General features: G+C 33.0%; 1 protein-coding gene across 3 annotated transcripts in view; it reads right to left on the reverse strand.

Annotated features, from left to right (window-relative positions):
* Positions 1–18,625: 18,625 nt before the first annotated feature.
* The window catches only part of LOC108476010 (serine/threonine-protein kinase 1-like), a 33,105-nt gene continuing 25,951 nt past the window's right edge, over positions 18,626–25,779 (reverse strand). The window contains exons 12-20 of one of the 3 annotated variants that reach the window (XM_053025689.1): positions 21,818–21,946; positions 21,504–21,654; positions 20,540–20,696; positions 20,156–20,360; positions 19,534–19,734; positions 19,346–19,431; positions 19,191–19,258; positions 19,026–19,091; positions 18,626–18,801 (exon numbers count right to left, since the gene is read on the reverse strand). In XM_053025689.1, the coding sequence (XP_052881649.1) occupies positions 19,072–19,091; positions 19,191–19,258; positions 19,346–19,431; positions 19,534–19,734; positions 20,156–20,360; positions 20,540–20,696; positions 21,504–21,654; positions 21,818–21,946 (1,017 nt within the window). In that variant the 3' untranslated portion in view covers positions 18,626–18,801; positions 19,026–19,071. Of the gene's footprint in view, positions 18,815–19,025; positions 19,259–19,345; positions 19,432–19,533; positions 19,735–20,155; positions 20,361–20,539; positions 20,697–21,503; positions 21,655–21,817; positions 21,947–25,779 lie in introns of all 3 variants that reach the window. The other 2 variants (XM_053025690.1, XM_017778050.2) reach the window with 2 other exon arrangements.

Below are 25,779 nucleotides of genomic sequence, written 5' to 3' on the forward strand. Positions count from 1 at the left end.
GGGTTCAATACTTTAATTACGAATTCAGTAGACTTTACAGGCAAAGTTTTACTGGATACTAAATTCACACATATATACGAATTAGTAGACCCTAGATCTATCAATGCAATAACTTTAGTATTATAGAGAGTAAAAGTACCGGTTATAACATCTGGAGACGAAGCTTCCTCGCGAGCTCGAATAGCGTAGGCTCATGCAGGTGCTCTAATATCATATCTCGCTGGAGTATCTCGCGTCACACCTCTACCACTACTCATATTTCCCGTGTTTCTCGGTGGTCCACTAATAGCTGCATTATTACTCAACCTCGTGTTCTGAGCATTATCTTTTTCAGCTAACTTTGGGCAATCTTTTATAAAGTGATCTCGTGAACCACAATTGTAACAAGCTCTGTTATTATTTTTCCCCCAGCAATCACCAAAATGTCGTCCCACATTGTTGATACTTAGGCTTTACATCCTTTGCGTTACCAACACTTGATACTGATGTAGTTTGAGCTTTAGGGTTGGTGTTTTGCTTCCCGCGATCTCTATTATGATATCCCACAGAAGCTGTCGATCGATTAAAATAATCTCTTGATTTCTTTGACGAGGAATGATAAGATTTATTCATTTCCTCGAATCTCTTGCCTCTGAATCAGCCTTTCTCTTTTCTTTGTTAAGATCTTCAGCTTTACAGGCCCTCCCAACCGATACTACAAATTCTTTCAATTCAAGTATCCCGACTAACAACTTTATATCTTCATTCAATCCATCAACAATCTTTTACACATAATCTCTTCAATAGACACGTATTCTGGAGCAGACTTGCTCAAACGTACAAATTCTCTTTCATATTCTGTTACAGTCATTTGACCTTGCTTCAACTCTAGAAACTCTTTATTTTTCTGATCGAGACATCTCTGGCTTATATACTTTTTCCGGAACTCAGTCTGAAAGAATTCCCAAGTAACTCATTCCTTAGGAACCACCAATGTCAACATTTTCCACTAGTGATATGCATTATCTCTAAGCAAAGAGACTATGCATGTGATATATTCATCTGGTGTACAGGACAACTCATCGAATACTCGAATAGTATTCTCAAGCCAGAACTCATCCCTCTCGGCATCATCATCAATTATAGTTCGAAACTCTTTAGCCCCATGTTTACGAATCTTATCAACAGGTGGCTTACTCAATCAAATCAGGTCTATTACTTGTGCTACAACTGGGACTTGTTGATGAACAGATGGGGGTGGAGGTTTTTGAGTAGCCAGATTCGTTCGTACGAATTCCGTGAACCACTCAGTCATCATTTGGAAGAAGGCTTGCTTAGCCTCTCCTCCCTGATTACTAGATATCAGTCTAGATTTGGCTAGCACTGCCCCTTGAGTGGGAGCGAGCACATTACTCTCAACATCATCAACTATCTCTCGTTAGGGATCCATTAGCTATATAAAAAACATGTTTTAACTGTCAGGAATCATTACACTATCGCAGTTCATATATATGGCATGTATAGCTAGACTTACATACGCTGCGTTAGTCCTAGAATCGACTAAACCATAGCTTTGATACCAACCAAATGTAACACCCCTAACCAGTATCCGTTGCCAGATTAGTGTTAAAGGCGTTACCAAACAAATCGAAATGTCTTACGAATAATTCATATACATCATTCTCAAATCATAATCAAACATCAACATTAAGTCCATTACTTAGGTCAACGAGACCTTAAACATACTTTAGAAAAGAGTCAGGACTAAACCGAGCATATACAAATTTTTTAAATCTTAAACATTTTTCTAATTTATAAAGGTCATATGCCCGTGTGAACAGGCCGTATGCCTCACACGGCATTAGACACACCTGTGTTTCAAGGCCGTGGTAAAACAGGGTATACATACTGACTTCGCCACACGGCCATAAGACACGCCCGTGTGCCTTGGCCGTGATCGAAACTGACTTGGGTCACATGGCCGACCACACGCCCGTGTGTCTAGCCCGTGTACCCTTCGAAATGGCCATACATGCCCATGTACCAAGGTTGTGTGCCTCACACGGCCACCAGACACACTTGTGTGTCTAAGCCGTGAACGGGATTGACTTGAATAGCTAAATTACAGCTGACACATAATCAAGACACACGTCCGTGTGCTCAACCGTGTGGGGTGAAATTAGGCTTGATTTAAGCCACATTTTCCACTTAACTAAAACACTCCAAAAACACAGCATTTTAACATCATTTGCATACATTCATAGGCAACCAAATTAATTAGTACCTATTCCATGCCATTCAAATTCCATCCAATTAACTACTCAATTTCACAACCAAAGTATACCAAAATCAATATAACTTACATAAATTCAAAGTACATAAACTCATTATCTTATCACCAATTTCATACTACAAAATTTACCATTCATAACTAATCCATCATATAAACAATATATGCATCATATAACTTACTTATCAAACACACCATTTAGGCCAACTTAAAAGGGCATACATACCAACATTTACAAGCCAAATCTCATGGCTAGATATTCACATCACAAAGCATACTAAATATTTCTAGCCTATACATGCCATATACCAAATATACAACTCTTAAAATGGTACCAAAATAGATATCTGATAGTGTGAGTGAGTCGCTGATGATCCCTAGATCTGAGCTAGCTTTATAACACTATAAAACAGAGAACATTTCATACAGTAAGCTTCAAAGCTTAGTAAGATCATGATATAATACATTTAACTCGTCAACTAAAATAAAATTCTATCAATTAGCTAACACTTAATACAACTCATCTTATCATTCATTTACATAACCTTTCATCTACTTCATACTCAATATCATCAACAACATAGGTTTCGTACATACCTGTATCTTCACATTATTATCTATTATATTTATCACTTCGATGCTTGATGCACTACTTCATTCGATCATACTTGAACATTCGATGAACTCACACACTTAGTGCTAATTAATTAGTCGAAGCTATAATAATATCGCACACTTAGTGCTATTTCATTAAACCGAACTTATATCGGTATCACACACATAGTGCCATTTATTCAACCATTGCTGTTATATTCTCGCACACTCAGTGCCATTTTTAATAGCCATAGCTATTTCATTTCTCTCAAACTTAGTGCCTCAAATTCGATTCACATTTCACATACTTCAACTTCTCAATCTCATTTCTATTTATTTCATCACATACAAACATTTTACAAACAATATGTACTATACACAAACTTACCTCGGACGAAAAAACGACGATATTAGTTGATCAATCGAGCACTTTGTTTTTGCCTTGATCTAGATCTAAATTTCTCCTTTCTTGATCTGTATGTATTCAACATTAAATCATTTAATCACCAACACGTTCAATTTAATACATAAACACATCTTTGGGCATTTTTTCACTTTAGCCCCTAAAATTACATATTTTGACATTTTAGTCCTTATTACACAAAACACCAAATATATAAAATTCATAACCATGCCTTAGCCGAATTTTCTTATGGTTCCTACGAGCCCATATTTATCATTTATTTCACATTTTAGTCCCTCAATTTCTCATTTTCACAATTTAGCCCAAATTACTCAAAGTCATCAAAAATCACAATACAAAACATATTTATCTATCACTAAGCTTTCATATTTCACCATTTAACATCACAAAAATTCATGAATTCATCAATGGCATCTCATTAAATTATCAACAATTTCATGAATTTAAGCATGGGCTAGCTAGAACACTCAACAATGATCACAAAAACGTAGAAATCATCAAAAATCTAGCAAAACATATACCGAATTAAGCTTTCATAGTGTTGAAACCCTAAATGGCATGAATCCTTTTCTTCCATAGTGCTGAAACCCTAAATGGCATGAACCCTTTTCTTTCTTCTTTATTTCAGCAAAGATGAAGAAATAATGAACAAATTTTTACTTTCGTTTTATTTAATTAATCTTTATTTTACTAATTACTTTTTTAACCTAATTAATATCATATACAATCCACCAAATAATGTCCATCCATGACATTTCATGAATTAAATGGTCCATTTACAACATAAGAACCTCACATTTAAAGAGACACATCAATTCAGCACTTAATTAAATAGAAGGCCACTTTTACAGTTTATGCAATTAAGTCATTTTTATCAAATAAGCACACAAATGATAAAATTTTCACTTGAAACTTTCACAGATATCAATTCACATATTATAAACACAGAAAATAATATTAAAATATTTTTTGACTTGAATTTGTGGTCTCGAAACTACTAGTCTGACTAGGGTCTAAATCGGGCTGTTACACTATCTTTTTATTGCACGATTATCTTTTAATTATTTTTCTCCATAAGTTTTATTTTAAAAAGATCACACATACAAAAATATCCCCAAATCATGCAGAGACTTATCCGTAATCGTTGGCCACTTGAGCAAGGATCTTAACCACTAATTTTTACATTTTTTTTCCTTTCACCATGCCTTACCCCTTTCAAGCAGCAACCAATGCAATAGTTGGTCACTCCAAATTTTCTGCACAAGCTGTTGTCGATTGCCTTCTAAAGATACTACTATTTCAATATTTAATTGAGGCCTGCACACTATGGGTAATTATTATGCAAAAAAATTTTATATAATCTTTACGTGGTATATTTTTTCTCATTTGTTGATTGATTTTGGTAAAATTATTTTATGAAAAAATATTATTACTTTAAGGTTACTTTTAAACTAAGAATCATTTATTAAATTATAGTATGCATGACTTAGGATGATTAAAATTTTTTATGATTAAATTATTGTTATTAAATATGCTTCAAATTTGATTAAAATTGAGAGAGTATATTACTTATCAATTGCCTTTGATTAAAGGGAAAAAGGAAATTCAATAGGATCTAATTGACTCATTAATTTGTTATTGTTGAATGATTGGATTATACCTTTTAGATTGGCTTATAAAGTACAAATAATTTATAAGAGCATCATAAGATTCTATAACTTATATGTAGCATGTTCTTATGAAGACATAGTTATTTTAGTACTCGTAATAGTTCTTCTAATAATAACCTAGGTGATTATAAAATAAAGAATCTATTGGGACGTTTATAAGTCCGTCCTACTAAATCTGATGCATTCTCCAAAGTGAACGCAAGTATAAAAGAAAACTTAAATCGATATTATATCAATATTTGGTAGTACAAAATTAGATAAAAGCTCTAGAAGAGCTAATATATCAATATCTCAAAAGAACAAAATTTATGATGGTTAATGCATTGATTTTAAAAGATATTCATTGTAATAGATCTCATATTGAGATTGTGAATTAGGAAAAGATTATATTTCATATGAATCAAAAGAGGATTGAGTTATTAATTATATTTATTACTCTTGCTATTATATTGAATTGATTGTGATTATCTTTTGATATTCTTTTGTCATCATCCCCGTTAAAGGGTTGAATGCAAAATATTCGACTGTGAAAGATCTACTTAAATTGTGGAATGATTTAAAAGAAAAATATGAGTAATAGATTATGGTAATTCTATCTGAAGCTCATTATGGTTGGATGCACCTGAGGCTGCAAGTTTTTAAAACTGTGAGTATAATTTTACAGTATTCAGAATAAGTTCTCAATTAAAATTACGTGGAAAAAATATTACTGATGAGAACTTGTAAGAGAAAATTTATTCAAATTTTCATGTTTCAAATGTGTTCCTACAGTAGTAATATCGTGAAAATTTTTTAAATGTTAATATCATGTTTACTTATGATTGAACAAAAGTTTTTAATCACGAAATCTAACCATTCCCTGAGGAGAATGTAACAATATAGAATAAATTTGAAAGACATAATCTTGGACGTAGATGTAGTAAGTTAGACTAAAACAATAGTCACTGGGGATGGTCGTAATAAAATTTGTCACCACCTGAAGTGGAAAAATGAAGAAAGTAAAAAAAGAACAAGAATTCCCAAAAATTCTTTAAGAAGAGAGACTACTTCTGTATAAAAAGTCATTGGTTATGTAGTTGTTGTGCACCTAGAAAATAAGATCCACTCTCAAAGTTTTCTATTAATAAATTTTGATTGGGTCTAAAGTCTATTACTGTAGTTTAATTTGCTTATTCTTGATAAATTGTCAAGACTCAACGTAGAACAAAAAAAAAATGTACATCTTTAAATATTAAATCGACTTGATATATGGTTTAAATATTTGAAATGGTCATTTTTAAGTTTTGATTACATGGATTCATATTGTTTTAATCATCTCATTTGTTAATGAAAATGAATATTAATTGATTTATTTATGTTTATAGTAGGTTTTATAATTAAATAATATATTTTTATCTAGTATGCAAATTTGTGTTAACCAATGAATTTTGTGGTTATTCGGATTTAATTTAGTTGAAATAATTATTAAAGGTAGTAGTTCATTCGTTTTATATTATTCCATGAGTTAATTATTTAGAGAAATGACATGAGCAATTGTAAATGAAAAGTTCTATGTGCATGAATGGTTGAATTTTAAATTAAATTTCACGTATGTTTATGATGATGATTATTAAAGAAAAAATTTTCTAGTTTTTCATTATGACATATTTTTATGTTTGAGATGTGACTTTTTTTGATATATTTAATTTAGGCTTGTTTCTATATATGACCTAAGCAGTTATTCTTAGTAGTTAATTGATTATGCAAAACTCTTGTTAAAAGGGCTTTAAAAGTATTTGAATTGATCTCATATCTCCTTGTGGCTAAACAAAATAACGAGTTATTTGTTACACTAGTTCTACTCCATTCCCGAAATGAATGTAGCAATACATAAAAATTATGAAAATTTCACTTATTATCATTATTGACAAATAGCTAAGAAGAATATGGATGATTCAAAATGTTGTCAAATGTTTATTCTTAGTATAGAATGCTCAATGATTTATACTAATTAATCATTCATTTAAGCAGATGATATCTATATAATTTTATTGGTAAGAAATATGACATATGCTTACATTATTGTTGAATTACTTTTGCACATTCCTTAAAGTGAATGTCTGCAATAAATATAATAAATTTTATAATCATTTTTTGGACAGTTGAAAATTTTGGCATATTCTCTAAAGCGAATATTGCATATAATTGTTTGGAAATTATATTTATTTTGTTTATTTAGTAACATTATAGACTTCACATTGATTTAGACTTTCCAATAGTAAATGTCACAATAGTACTTATATATGGATACAAAGTAAAAGGAATGTCAATAAAAGTATCAAATTGTTACAATTTTTGTTGACATTATTAGTACAATTGAAATGCATGTTAAAGTAAACCATAAGTTTACTGATACAAATACATTTAGTACTTGATGTGACCAGTTAGACCATCCTGAATCATATATGATGCGAAAATTAATTAAGAATTCATACGGATATTCATTAAATAATTAGAATATTCTTTAATTTAAAGAGTTCACATTTGTTGCATGTTATCAATGAAAATTGATTATTAGAAACTCACTAGCTGAAGTTGAGATTTAATTTCTTTCATTTCTAAAATGAATATGGGCTCATTTATCCACCATGTGAATGATTTTGATATTATATGATTTTGGTAGATGCATCTACAAAATAATCACATATGTGTAATGCCCTGATGAATTTATTTTTGTATTTGTGAATTCTGATATAAATGTGTATCTGATTCAGTGGTTAAGTGTTCTGGCTGTGAGTATAAGGTCTTAGGTTCAAGTTCCACTTTTAGAATTTTTTTTTATTTTTTATCCAAACCTTACCTTTGTTAAGTGGTCTTATATAAATCTGTTTGCTAATTCATATCAAAATGAGCCTGCTGGTTCGAGTGGTAAGGGGGTTAGTGTGTTGGAGGTCTTGTGTTCGAGTCCCTGCATTGGCATGGGTATCAAATTTTGCTCAGTTGACTAATGGAGTTTTAGTAGAGCTAAAATTCTAAGTAGTGGGTGGCCATGATTGTGGATGTAGTGGGATTTGGGTCAAATTCGTTTTTCCCAAAAAAATCCCTCTCTTTTGAAATCTGACATTTTTTCTTCTCTACACTTTTCTTCTCATCAGAATTTTATTTATTTGCTTTTTCTATCCCTTCTTCCTTCCTCGTTTTGGCAAGATTGTTTTTCTAAACTTTGACGTTTCGATTCACAATGTTCGTACGTTTGGTAGGTAATAGTTGTATGTTTTGCTTGAGTTGGGGTTTTCTTTAAATTCGTTTAGAGCCATATCGAATTCTTTTCATAGGAACCGAACTTGTATTTTGGCAACAGTGAATCATGAAGAACAGGACTCTCTTATCATGGAATCGTACTTGGATTCGTTTGGGGGATTGGGTAAGCGTTGAACACTTGAATTTTGTCTTTGACTATTTCGATGTAGTTCGATTTGATTTCATTTTAAGCGTCTAATTTGGTGATTTATTGGTCAATTTTAGGTGTTGTGTTGCTCGGGAGTATTTTTGCATCGTAATAGTACTAGGTGTGTACTCGAAACGCAGAAAATTAAACTTCGACAAAAGCCAAAAAACCATTTTGTCGATGCCATATGGGTGTGTGCCTGGCCATGTGCGAGACACAGCCATGTGGTTGACGAAAGCTTGGCCGTACGTAAGACACAGCCGTGTGATGGTGTGAGTGTGGTCGTGTGGGCCACACAGGCTAGGCCAAGTTGGGCGTGTGAGTTTTGGGCCAGGCCGTGTGGGCCACACGGACATGTGGGCCCATAATTCTAAAATTGTTCCTAGGGTCGCATGGGTCGTTCAGATCGACTGTGGGCCCACCGTAAGGTTGGTAAGGGCTAACCAAATCTTAAGATTATGAGATCTGATATTCTGATACTCTACTTTAAGTAAAACACTGTTATACTTATCTGATAATTCTGTTAAGTATACATATAAATGACATCTATTTATAAGCATGTTATGCATGATATTACTATATCTGATATGTCTGTATTTGTGACTGAGGTGAGTTTTTTGTATACGTGACATTTGCCTATATTTTGGCAGCTTGGCTGCATATTATCTTATATGTGTCGTAATGGCACAATGTGGTCCGTAGGGTTGGGTGGGTGTTTTTAACCCCACATGGTGTGATGGGATGGTCGGAGTTGGTGTGTAGAGGATGAAGGTAGGATTCTGTATATCTGTTTTTGTTATCTGGATCTGTAAATGACTTAAGTCCGAATCTGAATCTGAATCTGACTGTGTATATGATTTCTATATGTAAAGCATGTTTATTTCTGTTGGGTTACACACTGAGTTTATGTAAACTCACTTCTATTTGTCTGTTCTATTCAGGTAATCCATAGACCTAGGTGGATCAGTGCAGCGGAGTCTTGCGGTAACCATTAGTCTATGAACTGGCTTTAAATAAAAGATTTTATTTATTTAAGATTTATTTCTGAGAGTTTTGTATTAACTGGACTCTCCAGACTGTTTGGAATAATTTTAGGGATTTGAATTTTATGTTTAATACTTTATTTGCGACGGTTATCTAAAAATACGATTTTTACTAAAATAAAGGTTTTCTAAACTTACAAATGGGATTTTAGGAAAATAACGTTTACCACAACTTCCACTGTAAATTACGTTTTGGCTAAAAAATTAATTGAATAACGTTTTCGAAAATAGATATAAATGAATATGAATAATAAAACTGGAATGGTTTAAAGTAATGACTCTGTTTTTAAAATCCATCTTTGTGACATCTCCAGATTCGGTCATAATGTCTAGGCCGAGTTTGGAGTGTTATATTTAGTGGTATTATAGTCAAGTTGCAAAACTTGAGCTGTGAATTTTGGGTTTCAAAAATAATTGGTTTTCAAATAATTTGGATAATTTGAAAAAGTATGTGGTACACCGAGTCTCCGACGCCGATCCTGTAAGTATCTATGAAATTAGATAGAATACGCTGGAAACACTGTAGTTAGTACTCTCTGAAACTATACTGAAATAGTTAGAGACTAAAGCCTCTGAAAACATTTCTAAACTTCTGATAAGTTAGGCATAAAATATCTTCTAATAAACACTGGAACTGGTGCATAAAACTTTATAATGTAGCTAAAATTTGAAATATACAATGAACGCTCGTAGAACTCACGATCGTGGTATTCGTGGCTGTGGTAGAGGCCGTAAGGGGGCTCGAGCTGAGTTTTCCTTTCTGGGCAGTATGCCAAATTCAGATACGAGTGAGACACCAGTGTCACCTACTACTGAGATTGGGTCTCAAAGCTGCTTAGCTAGGGACGCACTGTCCCAAGCCATGTTAAAGATATTGTTGAGGGTCGTTAGACCCCATTCTGGATCTGTGGGTCGTGGGTTGGTAACTAAACGACTCCAGTCCAATGGAGCTGAGCTATTTAGAGGTGTCACTAAAGTCGCCCCTACTATGGCCGAGTATTGGTTGGAGGCCACCGAGAAGATTATGAACGATATAAATTGTACTCCCGAGTAGAAACTTAAGGGTGCAGTCTCTTTGCTTCGCGACGAGGCGTATCAGTGGTGGTTATCAATTGAGGAGGGTACTCAGCTGGATCATTTGAACTGGGACTTTTTCAAGACTGCTTTTTAGGATAAATATGTGGGTGGGAGCTATGTTGATGCTCGTAGACGTGATGAGTTCATGAATCTCACACAGGGTGATAGATCAGTAGCCGAGTATGAGGCCGAGTTTCTAAGGTTGAGCAGCTACACTTGAGGCATGGTGGCATCTGGGTATGAGAAATGTGTTCGCTATGAGGACGGTCGGAGAGACAGTTTGAGGATTCTAATCGCTCTGCAGAGGAAGCGCGAGTTTTCTGTTATTGTGAATTTATTTATGTATTTGTGAATTTTGATATAAATGTATATCTGTTTCACTTTTCAGTTCTGGAAGAAATTGCATGAGGCTTTGGGTTTGAGTATGAGGTCTTGGGTTCAAGTCTCACTTTTAGCAAATTGTGTTATTTTTATCCAAACCTTACCTTTGTTGAGTAGGCTTCTCTAAAACTGTCTGCTAATTCATATCAGAATGAGTCTGCTAGTTCGAGTGGTAAGGGGGTTAGCGCGTTGGAGGTCTTGTGTTCGAGTCTTTGCGTTGGCATGGGTGTTAATTTGTACTCAGTTGACTGATAGAGTTTCAGTAGAGCTAAAATTCTGAGTAGTGGGCGGTTATGATTGTGGATATAGTGGGATTTGGGTAAAATTTGCTTTTTTCCAAAAAAATGTCTCTATTTTGGAATCTGATGTTTTTCTTCTCTACACTTTTCTTCCCATCAGAACTTTATTTCTTTGCTTTTTCTATCCCTTCTTCTTTCCTCATTTTGGCAATATTGTTTTTCTAAACTTCGGTGTTTCGATTCACGGTGTTCGTATGTTTGGTAGGTAAGAGTTGTATGTTTTGCTTGAGTTGGGAGTTTTCTTTAAATCCGTTTAGAGCCATTTTGAATTCTTTTCGTGGGAACTGAACTTGTGTTTTGGCAGCAGCGAATCGTGAAGAACAGGAACCTCCTATCGTGGAATTATAGTTGGAGTCGTTCAGGGAATCGGATAAGCGTTGAACATTTAAATTTCATTTTTGACTATTTCGATATAGTTTGATTTGGTTTCATTTTAAACGTCTAATTTGGTGATTTATTGGTCAATTTTAAGTGCTATGTGGCTCGAGAGTATTTATGCATTGTAATCGTACTAGGTGTGTACCCGAAACCCAAAAAATCAAACTTTGACAAAAGCCAAAAAACCATTCTATCGACGCTACATGGGCGTGTGCTTTGCCATGTGGTTGGCCGTGTGCAAGACACGACCATGTGGTTGACGAAAGCTTGGTCGTACGCAAGACACGGCCGTATGGTGGTGTGAGTGTGGTCGTGTGAGCCACACAGGCTAGGCCAAGTTGGGTGTGTAGGTTTTGGGCCAAGCCGTGTGGGCTACACGAGCAGGGCCAATCTGGGCATGTTGGCCACACGGGTATGTGGGCTCACACGGGCAAGCCATACGGGCATGTGAGGGCATAATTCTAAATTTTTTTCTAGGGTTACATGGGTCCTTCTGATCGACTGTGGGCCTATCGTAGGGTCGGTATAGGCTAACCAAACCCTAAGATTATGGGATCTGATATTTTGATACTCTGCTTTAAGTAAAACACTGTTATACTTATTTGATAATTCTGTTAAGTATACATATAAATGAAATTTGTTTACAAGTATGCTATGCATGATATTATTGGATTTGATATGTCCGTATCTATGACTGGGGTAGGTTTTTTGTATATGTGGAGGAAGTGTTCTGAATGGCGACATTCGCTTATATTCTGGCAGCTTGGCTCATATTATCTGATATGTGTCGTAATGGCAAAATATTGTGTGTAGGGTTGGGTGGATGTTTTTAACCAACATGATGTGATCGGATGGTCGAAGTTGGTGTGTAGAGGATGGGGATAGGATTCTATATATTTGTTTTGTATATCTATTTTTGTTATCTGGATCTATAAATAACTTAAGTCCGAATCTGAATCTAAATCTGAATCTGACTGTGTATATGATTTCTGTATGTAAAGTGTGTCTATTTCTATTAGGTTACACACTGAGTTTACGTAAACTCACTTCTATTTGTGTTTTATGTTCAGGTAATCCACAGGCCTAGGAGGATCAGTGCAGCGGAGTCTTGCAGTGACCACTAGTCTATGAACTGGCTTTAAATAAAGGTTTTTATTTATTTAAGATTTATTTTTGGGAGTTTTGTATTAACTGGACTCTCCAAACTATTTGGATTATTTTTTGGGATTTGGATTTTTTGTTTAATACTTTATTTGCGACAGTTATCTAAAAACACGGTTTTTACTGAAACAAAGGTTTTCCAAACTTACGAATAGGATGTTAGGAAAATAATGTTTACCATAACTTCCACTGTAAATTATGTTTTGGATAAAAAATTAATTGAATAATGTTTTTGTAACACCCCTTACCCGTATCCAAGGCCAGAACAGAGTACGAGGCATTACCAGACTTAACAATACACATAGACGAAAACGGGGCCATAAAATTTCATTTAATTCAAAACTTTTCGAACACATGCATAACAAACAAAGCTAACTATATCATCACATCAAAACGTAGGACATGGCACGATTAATTAAACTTATAAACCATAATGGATAAGGACCACATCTCATGATCATATACGATAACTCAATGCGGTGATACATAAGGTCAAAATTATAATAAAATACATATCACAAACCAACTTCCTATACATGCCACTCACTTGATATTTCTAATATTTGAATTAATTTTCCCAAAATGATAGTTTGATAGTGTGATTTTGCCTCCGACGATCTCCAACCCGAGCCGACCTGCCAATACTAAAGAAATGGAGAGGATGGGTAAGCTTTACACTTAGTAAGTTCATATGAAAATAATAAGCAATTACTACCATGCTTTTCAAGATAAAACACTATAATTGTACAATTACACATATTCAGGTTAAAATGTGTAACCGAGTTATAGTTACTAAATCATTCATATCTGAAGCTAAAAAATTCCAAATTTAGTTTCGTTAATTTTTCTTGAAACTAGATTCATATATATTTCTCCCATAAAATTTCCAGAATTTTTGGTTTAGCCAATTAGTACAGTTTATTAGTTAAATTCTCCCCTGTTTCAGAGTATGACTACTCTGACCTCTGTGTACTACGAACAAAATTTATCCCTGTACAGAATTTCACCAACCATGCAGTTTATTTCCCTTAAAAATAGACTCAATAAGGAATCCATACATGTAAGGTATGACTCTTAATAATTTTTTTACAATTTATGGTGAATTTCTAAAGTCAGAACAGGGAATCTCGAATTCATTCAGACCCTGTTTCACAAGAATTCAAATATCATACAATATAGAATTCTTTTGCTTCCCTTATTTGTTTCATGTGAAAATAGACTCATTAAGCTTTATTTTCATATATTATTTGCATTTTTATTCAACTTCCAAAATTTTTAGTGAATTTTGAAAGTCATACAACTGCTGCTGTCCAACGCTGTTTTACCACTAAAATTCATTCTTACATAATTCCACTTAATCCATTTTGTCTTATCGAAATTCACCCAATTATCGAGCACATTGCTCATAATTTTTCATAAACATATACCTACACTTATTCATCATATAATCATGTTCAATTGTATTTTTACTTAATCGATTTTCCCGTTGAACTCTTCGGAATAATAACTGATACTCAATTGCCTGCACATATTTTCACACTTGTAGCCAAAGCTAACTGGTACACATAGTAGCCTGCACATGGTACTATACATGCGACCAATTATCCGGTACACGTAGTAGCCTGCACTTAGTACTACACACGTGACCAATTATCCGGTACACGTAATAGCCTGCACTTAGTACTACACACGTGACCTAACCATCTGATACACGTAGTAGCCTGCACTTAGTACTACACACGTAATCATAGTTTTCAGGTACGCATAGTAGCCTGCACTTAGTACTACACATGCGACCTCACAATAGATCATTCGTATCGTTTTTATTCCGAAGGTTCAATCGGAAAATTCCTCACTTTTCAACATTTTACTAAATTGTCCGTAATCAATTTAAATTCATAATTTACATCAAATAACCATTTGATAGGCAGCCACATTTCATATGATATCAAAATATAATAATATAAAAAGAATTGATAGATTATTTATGTACGAATTTACTCGAAGTGTTGATCTCACTATCCATAGTACCAATTATCCATTCATAATATAATAAGACACAACTCAAATATCAAATCAACTTTTAAGAATTTACATAACATATATCACATATTTCATATATCACTTGTCATGTATCTTCATTTTCTTGCATTTCATGTAACATTCCTTCATGTCATATTTCCACATCATAAACACCATTCCATCAACTTTTCCAATATATTAAATCATAAAATATATGCAATAATAGTAATAAATATAATTCAAACATAACATTGCATTATTATTATCATACGAACTTACCTCGATCCGAAACTTGACAATTTACCATTTTAGTCCATAACCTTGTATTTTCCCGATTTAAGCTCGAATCTCGATTTCCTTCATAATCGAGCTTGGAAGCTTGGAAACCCTAGCCATGGAGTCTCCCTTGGTATACACGTCCATGGTGAAGAAGATGAGAAAAATTGGCTTTTAATTTTGTATTTTAATTCATTTTACCTCTAAATGACAACTTTTCAAAAATTCCATTCATGTCCAATATTTGTCCATAAACTTTGAAATTGGTCAAATTGCTATTTAAGACCTCCTAATTAATATTTCAAAGCAATTTCATACTAGAAACTTCTAGAATGCAAGTTTTGCAACTTATTCAATTTAGTCCCTAACTTCAAATTAAGCACTTTATACATAGAATTTCTTCACGAAATTTTCACACAATCATGCAATCATATCATAGACCTCAAAATAATCATGAAATAATTATTTCTATCTCGGATTTGTGGTCATGAAACCACTATTCCGATTAGGCCCTAATTCGGGATATTACAGTTTTTGACAATAGATATAAATGAGTATGAATATTAAAATTGGAAGGATTTAAAGTAACGACCCCGTTTTCAAAATCCACCTTTGTGACATCTCCAGATTTGGTCATAACGTCTAGGTCGGGTTTGGGGTGTTACAATATGTGTCATCAATTTGCAACCTGTCGTTTGCAAGATTACTTGTTTAAATAATTAATTTCACATTATGCAATTAAAAAAATTCATATTGCTAAAGCTGATGAGTTTATATCTTACTCTTTTATTGATTAAGTTTGAAAAACTTTTGTAAAAGCTTGTTATTTATGCGCATAACGATTTAGAGAAATTATTGATTGAATGTCTCTGATTAATATCTAAACCATTACTTATGAGAACTAAACTTCCTATTTTAACATGAGATTATATTGATTTGCGTGTTGTATGCATTAAGCCAATAAGTTATAAATACTCCTCATTACAATTGGTTTTTAGTCAAGAGCTAAATATTTCCCATCTTTAAACTTTTGTTTGTGTAAAGATACTTTAATTGATCCACCACAACACATAAAGATGAGTGAGTCCTCAAAGAAAGTTGGGAATATATATTAATCATGAGTTTCCTTGTATTGTTTGATGTTTTGAATGTATTGAAGATTCAATTATGACATGATCTATGATTATTATTTTGATTTGATAGTTTTCTCGACATTAAGGAAGGAAAATATTAGCTGAATGAAATCATTGCTTGTAATGAGTTATCATTATTTAGATCCTTATAGAGAGTAATTTGAATGAGAAGTTCAAAAAGGATAATTCACTTTATTACAAGTTAACTGTCAGATGTGTTTACAAACTTAATGGAAATAATCAAGTGTTATATAACATCTAATATTTTAATTTGGATCAAAGTCCTAGTAGGACAATCAGTTAGAATAAATAATAGATTGATCGATTCCAAAGATGAAAATTCTTCTAGATGGTTATATAGTGGAGGTCGGTGCTCTAAAAGAGACCCAAGACATAACTAAAACTCTAAAAGAGATTCAAGTACCTAAAATTGAAGATTAAAATAGTGAAAATAAAGAAATCTCGGTACGTTATGTCAATTCGAGAAAGTGTGGAACAATAATAAAAGTGGTCGACAATGGTTTTGCATGCAATATTATTTTTGAAATAATAAAATAAAAGGAGAATCTTGAATAAATTTATTAATAAATATAGATATGGAATAGATTGTTCAAAATAGAAAGACGTAACTCAAGTACAATTAAATTCGTGAAGTTTTTGGACCGGTAGTCCAAATATCAAAAAGTAGAAAGCCAGTGGATATAATATTCTTTTGTCGTGAATGCTAGAAGCATTTAGAATGCTAGATGCATATTGAAATTATTGGGAAATTGTTCATTTATACGAATTGAAATAATTTAAACATATGTGGTAAATTTAACTGATTGAGTAGTAGTTAAAGGAGGATTATAAAATGATCCAAAATACATATTTATATTTTTTATAGAAGAATTATGATTAAATTTTGCTATGATTATTGTTGAAACTCATGAAGATATCAAAATATATTCCTCCAAAAATCTTCCTCACTCACAACTTGCAAAAAAATAGTGATATAAATGCTTAGGAATACATTCAAATAGCCATTTGAAAAGCTAGAATTCAAGATTGCAGAAGTAGAACATGAGATTTTATGTGATGTTTTCATGAGGGGGTGTAAATACGCACTGTACTCTTTTTTCTTAACTGAAGTTTTGTCCAATTGGGTTTTTCTGATAAGGTTTTTAATGAGGCAGCATATTATGCGTATTATAGATATGTGTATTATTTTTCCTTCACTAAAAATTTTTTTGCCACAGGGTTTTTATTTTAGTAAAGTTTTAATAAGACACATTATCTACCGATGGACATCCAAGGGAGATTATTATCAATATTTTATTATTAAGTTAAGTTGATGTCTGTCAAGATTAAGATAAGTTTTGATGTATTTTGAATTCTAATAATAATTAGAAGTAGATTTCTATTTCTTTTATACACCTTATGCTTATAAATATGGACTTTGGAGAAACATTATAAGTTATTCTCATTGATCAATAAAATATACTTTATCTTTTGTTCCATTTTCTTTATTCTTTACTCTTTGTCTTTTTATTTTATAACGAATAATATGACTTAATCTTTAATTTTCTATTTAATTATATATTAAAAAGTTTAATGATGATTTAACATTGCTTTCAAATTTTAAAAATTATTAATAATTTTTATTATTTATTTTATTCTATTTGATTAATGGATAATTAAAAAATAAAAAAATTATAGAAAAACATAGTTGCACCACCGCAATTAGTATACATGTAAATTCTATAACGCTAAATAAGATGAGATGTTACCTAGATGTAGACTAGATAACACGTATTCAACTTGACACCGTTATTGTTTTATACTCATCCATTCAATCATTTGAGTCTCCCAACATTGGTAGTCTGTGCCTTTACAATTTCAAGACCCATATTCTTAATTGTTGTATAAAAAATTTAATTGGATTTGAAATTTAAAAATTATCTTAAAATAGTTATTTCACTTGAATAATAAAAAAATACTATTTTCAAGATATAATATCTTTATTAGAATGGAACAATTTAAATTATTTTAAATTAAAATGAAATTCAAAGACACATACAAGAATAGAAAAAATATAATTTTAATAATATCATTCTCATTTTTGATGTCTATGCCTTTTGAAAGGGCACAAAGTTTCCTTTAAAAGGTTTATGAATAGTTATGTCTATCTACATAGAGAACTCTCTTCCATTACATGATTGATGTAAAATTACCAATAATGTAAAATTTTATTAGCATATATTTTATTTGAAAATACTTTATATAATATATATTATTATATTTTATATACAACAATAGGTACCGTATATTTCTACTCTTAGACAATCTTCTCTGTTGCTGTGAGAACTCAAAGTGAATGGTTTCACTTTTCACTCTCTTTGCTTCCAGAGTTTCTGCTTCTGGAACCATGGCTCTGGTATGAGATTCAACAGTTCGGTCTGCCTGCCCAAAGTCCAAATGCATGGAAATGCTAATACAAAATAATATGTTCATTATAAATATTAAAATTACAAAATAACTAATCAAATAATTTCCCAGGCCATTCCCAAAATGGAAAATGGAAAATACAAAATAAAAAATAATAAGCATTTTGCTATATTCTTCAACTGCTGGATTGGATGGTTTTCACTTTTCTGACTCAGCCGCCCTACAAAAACACTCTGAACAATAATAAGTAAAATGGTATAAAACACTCTCCAGCTCTTGCTGATCTATAATCATGTGTATTTTAACTTATCTTTCTCATTTTGGTCAACTAAAGCTTTGATTTATCGTTTGTCAATATTTGCACAGACCAGTAAGTGACAACTTTAGTACGGAAATAGACAAAACATAGTTTATTTCTTATCACATATGTTGAAGGAGACATACTATGGAAGAAAATTTGATTGCATTTCATTTTTGCCATCATCTACTGTTAACCAACACAGCATAACCCTGCAAAATCTTAAATCCAAGAGGATAAGAAAGGAAGCATAGAACAGAAGATGCAGTAGACAACTATCTATAATCGGAGAATGGTTCGTAAAGTGTCACATAAGTTTTGTATGGTTTGCTGCTCCTGAGTTGCCTGCAACTCTTGAAGAGGCATCTCATCATAGCACCTGCAATGAATAGATGACGATAGTAGTTAATAAAAAGAAAAAAAAAAAAAACAGTAGCTGGTTGTTGTTAAATTTAGCAAGAATTACATTTTGTGGTAAGCTAGGGCCTGCGCCAAATTCATCAGTGTAGGACTTGAAGCGAGTCTTTTGTAAACGCTTAGAGGAAGTTGCATCTGCAGAATGATAAACTGGAAAATAGTTGATAAACCTCTGACAGAGAGATAGACAAGGAAAAGAAAAGGGTGAGGGAAAGAAAGGGAAGAGGATGAATTGACCTCATTTTGTGCCCTTCGACCTTTTTTTGATTGTCCATCACCAGCAAAAAGTTCCTGAAGTGCTTCCAGTGACATGGTTCCACTAAAATCCCGATACATGCCCACAAGGAAATTATCTGACAATAGGGCAATTGGGGATATATCCGTGGCCCTCAAGAATGGAATGGGTACTGTATTACCTGCTGCATATATAGAAGAGAGCTGCAAAACCAATCAGGCGCCTTAGCTGCAGCAACAGGTAAAAATAGAATAATATGGGAGCACATAAACCATTTATTGTGATGGGTAGCAGCTGGAACAAGAGGTTAGCTCACAATTACTTGATAATTAACAAATGGGGGACCGAGGAAAGCCTTGTGAAACGAAAGGCACTGATTAATTATTACTATCACGACAAACAAACCCAAGTTCCTAATGCTTGCATTCAAACTAAAAACTCTGAATAAGAGGGTAGAGGATTCTAAAAGCAGAACAAATTCAAAATCAAGGTTACTAATTTCAGCAAACAAGGTTAACTCGTTTTCCAGGAAGACCACAAGTCAAACCTTGTTTTCCCATAGAGAAATTAAAGGACCATTTACCTTTTGATTGATGCAAACATAGATTAGAGAATGAAAATAACCTTATCTTGCAGAGAAAAAGCTTTTTTCTTGCTGACAGTTTCGTTCTTCAATGTGCCACTACTGATTTGATTGCTGCCTTTTCCCCTTGCCTCTGGAACACTGTCTGACCTCAGTTTCTGTTCAGGATAGACAAATATTGAAGGAGAAGATCCCTTTGCCGTTAATTGTAATTCTTCCATAGTTACGGTTGGTAAGGCACCCCTTCTGTTATCCACAGCAGAAAACAAGCCCAATGAATTGAATGCTAAACTAGCAACTGGATTTAAGACTTCACTACTTGTGTGATACAGACTCGCAATAATTTTTTTCCTTTTTCACATTAACCAAGCACGAACGCAAGAGAATTATGAGGTTGACTTTGAAGAGTATAGGGAGGAAATTACTGCGATTCAATTAACTGGCGCCTTGAGCCATTAATCACTGTTCTTTCAGCATGTTCAAGAGCAGTTGAAGCTTCTTTACCATTGTGAGGTTGACTTTGAGCAAATGACTTCCGCAACTCATCCCCGGGATGAACTATTACAGTGCCAAACTCCCCTACTGAATATAAATCAGATAAAGAGAAAACAAGCTCACAAACAAATATTATCCAGATAAAGAGAAAACAAGCTCATAAAATCAGATACAAGTACGTTAGTTCCAGTCTGCCCCATTTAAGATGACAAACAGCAAAGAATATCTTGGAACTTGCTAGTTGATACTGCCTCCAAAGAAATTGCTTCTCTTCTTCCCCATTTTGACTAAATGCATTTTAGTAGCATCCCCAATATGTTTGATACCACCAGAATGACCAGATATTATCTAATTAAATATATTCAGCAGCAAATCTTTCGGTATTATTTCCAACTCTGTTAAGTAAAAGATAGAATCATTATTGTCGTAGTTCTACCATTCACTTTAAGATCAGGTCCATAACAAGCATCCTGGAGTAGTCACCTATCTAAGCATTATTAAGTGTACAAAACTGTCAATACAGCAATTCAAAGAGGTGGTAACATTGTCCATTTTCCCTTCTATTCTGTATAAGATTTATGAAATAGAACATATCCACTGGAAAAGTGAGTACAATTCTATCTTCTAAACTTCACCATTACATTGCTACCTCGCAATTATCCACATGAATATGACATAAGGTATGGATTCCAAGCCCTGTTAATATGATAAACCAGTATTATTGTGTAAAGTACATTCCATGAGTTTAACTATAGATCTCTCCAGCATGCCCCTTTCATCCCCCCTTTTCCCCTTTCCCTAAACATACATTTGCACAAGCATTGACTACCATTTGCTCCACCACTTAAATCTAACCAGATTATTAGATACGACATTCAAAAAAGAATTCCATACCTTCACCTGTCACTTCCACGCCATCCAATGTGCGAGGCGTCTTCAAAGTGCCAGTTGCAGGAGTCTGATTTGCAACTTGAAGACCCATATTCTGAGGCTTTGATGGAACAGTATATCCATAATCCTCATTCAAGTTTGAACCTTCCAGTGGCTGCTCCAAGTTGGGAGTAGTCAGAACCAGGTGAAAAAAATATGCATGCATAACACAGAACAGAAGTTTGTGTTTCCGCATGTGTGGTCTATGATCACAATTATATGGACATGTATAGAAAGAGAGAAATTGAGTAAACACATTTAGAACAAGAAATTCATACATTAAGTCCTGGAATGGTGGGAGCAATAGTTTGTGCCTGTTGAGCCATTGCAGCCCTTATTCGCTTAGCTTTCTCAATCTTTGGAAGCATTACTGAAGCTCCACATTTGCATTTCTCAATGAATTTGTGCTAAGTTTCAGACAGAGATGATGATTTAATGTCAGAAGCATAAACTATAAGAAACAAACAAACAAAAAAAATGGCCATTGGAAAAGGCAAGTGGAGAAGAAACAAGTAATTAAATATATTAAAAAAGGAACATTCCCCCTAGCTATTAAAAAGAAAATTAAAAATAAAAAGCCTCATTTCTTTTTTTTTTTTTTTTTTGAGCGGGGGGGGGGTGGTTTACAATCAAAGCTTACATTACAATTTAAGGGGAGGGGACGACAGGACTTTAACCCTGGACTTTAAGGTGCCAACATAAAGCTTTAATCACTTGCTCCTTTGGGTTGTTGGCAAAGCCTCATTTCAACTCTATGCAGTTCATTACATGTAATTATCGGTACCTGAACTCTAGACAGTTACTTTAACCCCTACAATAATAGACCAAGGGCAAAAAACAAACTAACCCGATTAGTACTATGTAAAAGGGCCCCAAACCCAAAAGATTTGGATTTTGTGTATAGTTGTTTTGAGCAAAGCAGTAAGCATGAGATGCCATTAATATGCAGGAAGCAATGATAGATGGAGCTGGCACAGACTAATTCTTTTCATTATAGTCTTATACTGCAGGCTCGCAACTCAACTCCTCCCATGCTAAATATAACAATTATAGCCACACAGAGCTTCAGGAAGAGGATTCGACATTGCAGCTTGCAAATCCAAAGAAATACATATAGTGCCTTTTAAAATATCATTCAATTCAAGGGTAGGCAAATCATACGTGCTCCACGGAAATTTTCTATTCTTCCCCCTAGGATGAATTTGAAATATTAATATTCCATTTGTTTCATCCCATGACAACCAGCAAAGTAACTTCGGCCGATCGGGGACCTCATTGTTTTGTCATAAACTCACCTCATTGAAGATGATGTCAACATTTGCATGTTAGGAAATGTGCTCATATTGTAGTAAACTAACTGTTTTTTTATTTATTTAAACAATAAATAAATAAAATTAATTTCACATTTCATTATTATGTCTTTTATATTTTTTTCTTTTTATATTTTATATACATAGTGAAATTGTGACAAGCAAATATTAGCTCATTAATTATTTAAAAGTTAAAAATGAATATAAGTGGCATTGTAAGAACGTTTACATTGTGAGAAAGATAACTTATTTCAATAGATAATCTAAATGAATCTGTAGTCCCGTAAAAGAATCAAAATGAACATTTGATTCAAATACTGCGAATGATTATTATGTCGTCTATAATTCCAACTAGGGAGATGACTAGTCTTGGCTATCGGAGTAGTTGACTCCAATGGTAGAGATGTAAATGTATTCATTGGTACAATGATACATTAGACTAGACCCAAAATAAATTAATTTTGAATCCGTTTCTGAATTAATTCAATTATGACGCTCATGGTGTGATTTATTTAAATTCTGAGTTAGTTACTGACTATGCATATGTAACTCATGTGCTTTGATATAAGTGGAGTCTTATGCTTTAAAGATGATCGAGCCCATAGCTGATATGTTGGGTACATGACTTGTGTATAGCATAAATTTACTAACAATAATGAAATTTATAGCTCAATTAAAGAATTGATGATATGCTCTTATTAGCATTGTGTGAATTAATAAATATGAAACGTGGTCACTGGTTGCTTGTTCTTGAATGAGCAATTTATCATAGTTATTTGTTGACAATGATCATATTAATCATTAAGAAAACACAATGGTGACAATAAGATAAAATAGTATTGTATTAAGTGAATAGATTTAACTCAAAAGAATCAATAATATCATATGAGGGTAATACACACATAGCTAGGTCTTGGATAAAGCAATTGGATGAATTGTTTTTATAAAGAGTATACAATAAGGAGTTTTCAATCATAGTACTTCTTGTGAACTGACTCCATAATTAAATAATTACGAATTATCAGAATAATACTTCTGGACATAATTACAATTACTAGAGTCTAATTATATATGTCTAATTGGTCCCTTCGCTAGCTTAACAAAAACTCGATCGGATTGCATTTGAATCAGAAGAAAATTTTACGATTTTAGAAATAATTTAATTAAGTTAATTTATCCGATGTGCAATTAAATTAGGTGGTTGTAAGAATTGTTCAATTAGAGAATTTAATTAAAAAATTTTCTTAAAAATTAATTTTCAAGTCAGACAATTAATCCAACGAGCAATTGAGCTTGAAAATTGAACCTAAGATTGTAAATTAGGCCTGAGAGTCCAAAATTGAGACAAAAACCCAAAAATTGGTCTAACAGGACCCAATATGTAAAATCAGGCTGACGGTCCAACCGGTGGCTAAACCGGACTGTTCAGGTCATCACTAACCCAGACCAAACCGGCAGCAGCCGAACCAGCTTAGGGTGCTATAAGGGTGTTGCACCTGTATCACCAGACATGGCGATACTAGGGACTGCAATGGTGACGTTCCGGTGGCCGGGGACGATTGATTTTTGGTGGTTAAGCAGTGGAAAAGTTACACTCCTACTAAAACTCTACTAGAGAATTTGATTTCAGATTAAATATTCCAAAAATAATATTATTTTAATAGTTAAATATTAAATTTAATTTAATACTTATCTTAATAGTATTTTATTAATTTAATAGTAAAGTGATTATCTTAGTATTAAATTTAATTTTATATTTATCTTATAGATAAATATTCTATCATTTAATAAGATTTAATATTAAATTTAATTTAGATTAAATTTAATATTAAAGTGATTAAGTTTAATAATAGTTGAACTATTTAATCTCTCCTATCTAAAGAGAGTTTTAAGTTATTATTTTCACACATTTGAATTCTAGAAAGTTATAAAAGAAAATTCTCATAAGAGTTTATTTCAAAAAAATTTAGAGATATTTTTTTCATTTACAAGTTAACATAAAAGTTTATAGAAATTGTGAAATTATCCCACTGATAATTTTTATGAAAAGTTTTATAATTTAAAGCGAGCCCACACTTGACAAACTTAAGCTTGATGATAGTGGAGAAGACTACTCAGTCGAAGCGCTCATCCCAAACAAATCGAACAATACAATTTTGATTAAGTGTTTATTACTTTAGATATCACAACTAAGATCTTATTTTAGAAAAAAACTTAAAATTTTGTTTTCCCTAAATTTATTTCCCGCTGTATTTTTCAAATATCGATTTTCTAACATTGCATCCCAAGACCAATTCTAGCATACAATCAATGTGGATTCATGGCTTCTTTCTAGGACCATGACATCCTTCCCCATTCTAATAAGAGTCCCTAAAGATGGCTCTTATACCAAATTACTTGGTCCAAAACCTACAAAGTATTGTCTGTTCAACCCATTTGGGTTTCCTAATTTTGTACAAAAAAAAAGACCCTTATAGGTTGAGAATGGTATGAACACTTACATCCCAAAAATTTTGTACACAATTGAGGTGAGATTCTTACCTCCTTTCTTGGACCACAATACTTAGTTTTAAAGTGTATGAGAAGAAATGAACATTGTACTAGTGTCATGGGTTACAGTTTAAAGCCTGTGACCATCGCACCAAATACATCTGATGAAGGTTTATTGCTTAGATGAAGATCATTTGGCCTACGAGAACTGGCCCGATTTAAGGAACTATTAAAGAAGCCTATCAGATTGAAGCCTGGTTGGCCCGATAACGAAGATATGACAACTTAAGCTAATTTGGTAATTAATTTTAGAAGATAGAGGGAATCATATCTTGTAAAGATTAGATAGGATTTAATTGGCATATCTTGTAAATCCCTTAAATCATGGGATATGGTTAATTTCGTCCGTCGATGTAAATTTATCTTGATCGTCGATTATA

The sequence above is a fragment of the Gossypium arboreum genome, chromosome 3 (assembly GCF_025698485.1).
Source record: "Gossypium arboreum isolate Shixiya-1 chromosome 3, ASM2569848v2, whole genome shotgun sequence".
Taxonomy (NCBI): domain Eukaryota; kingdom Viridiplantae; phylum Streptophyta; class Magnoliopsida; order Malvales; family Malvaceae; genus Gossypium; species Gossypium arboreum.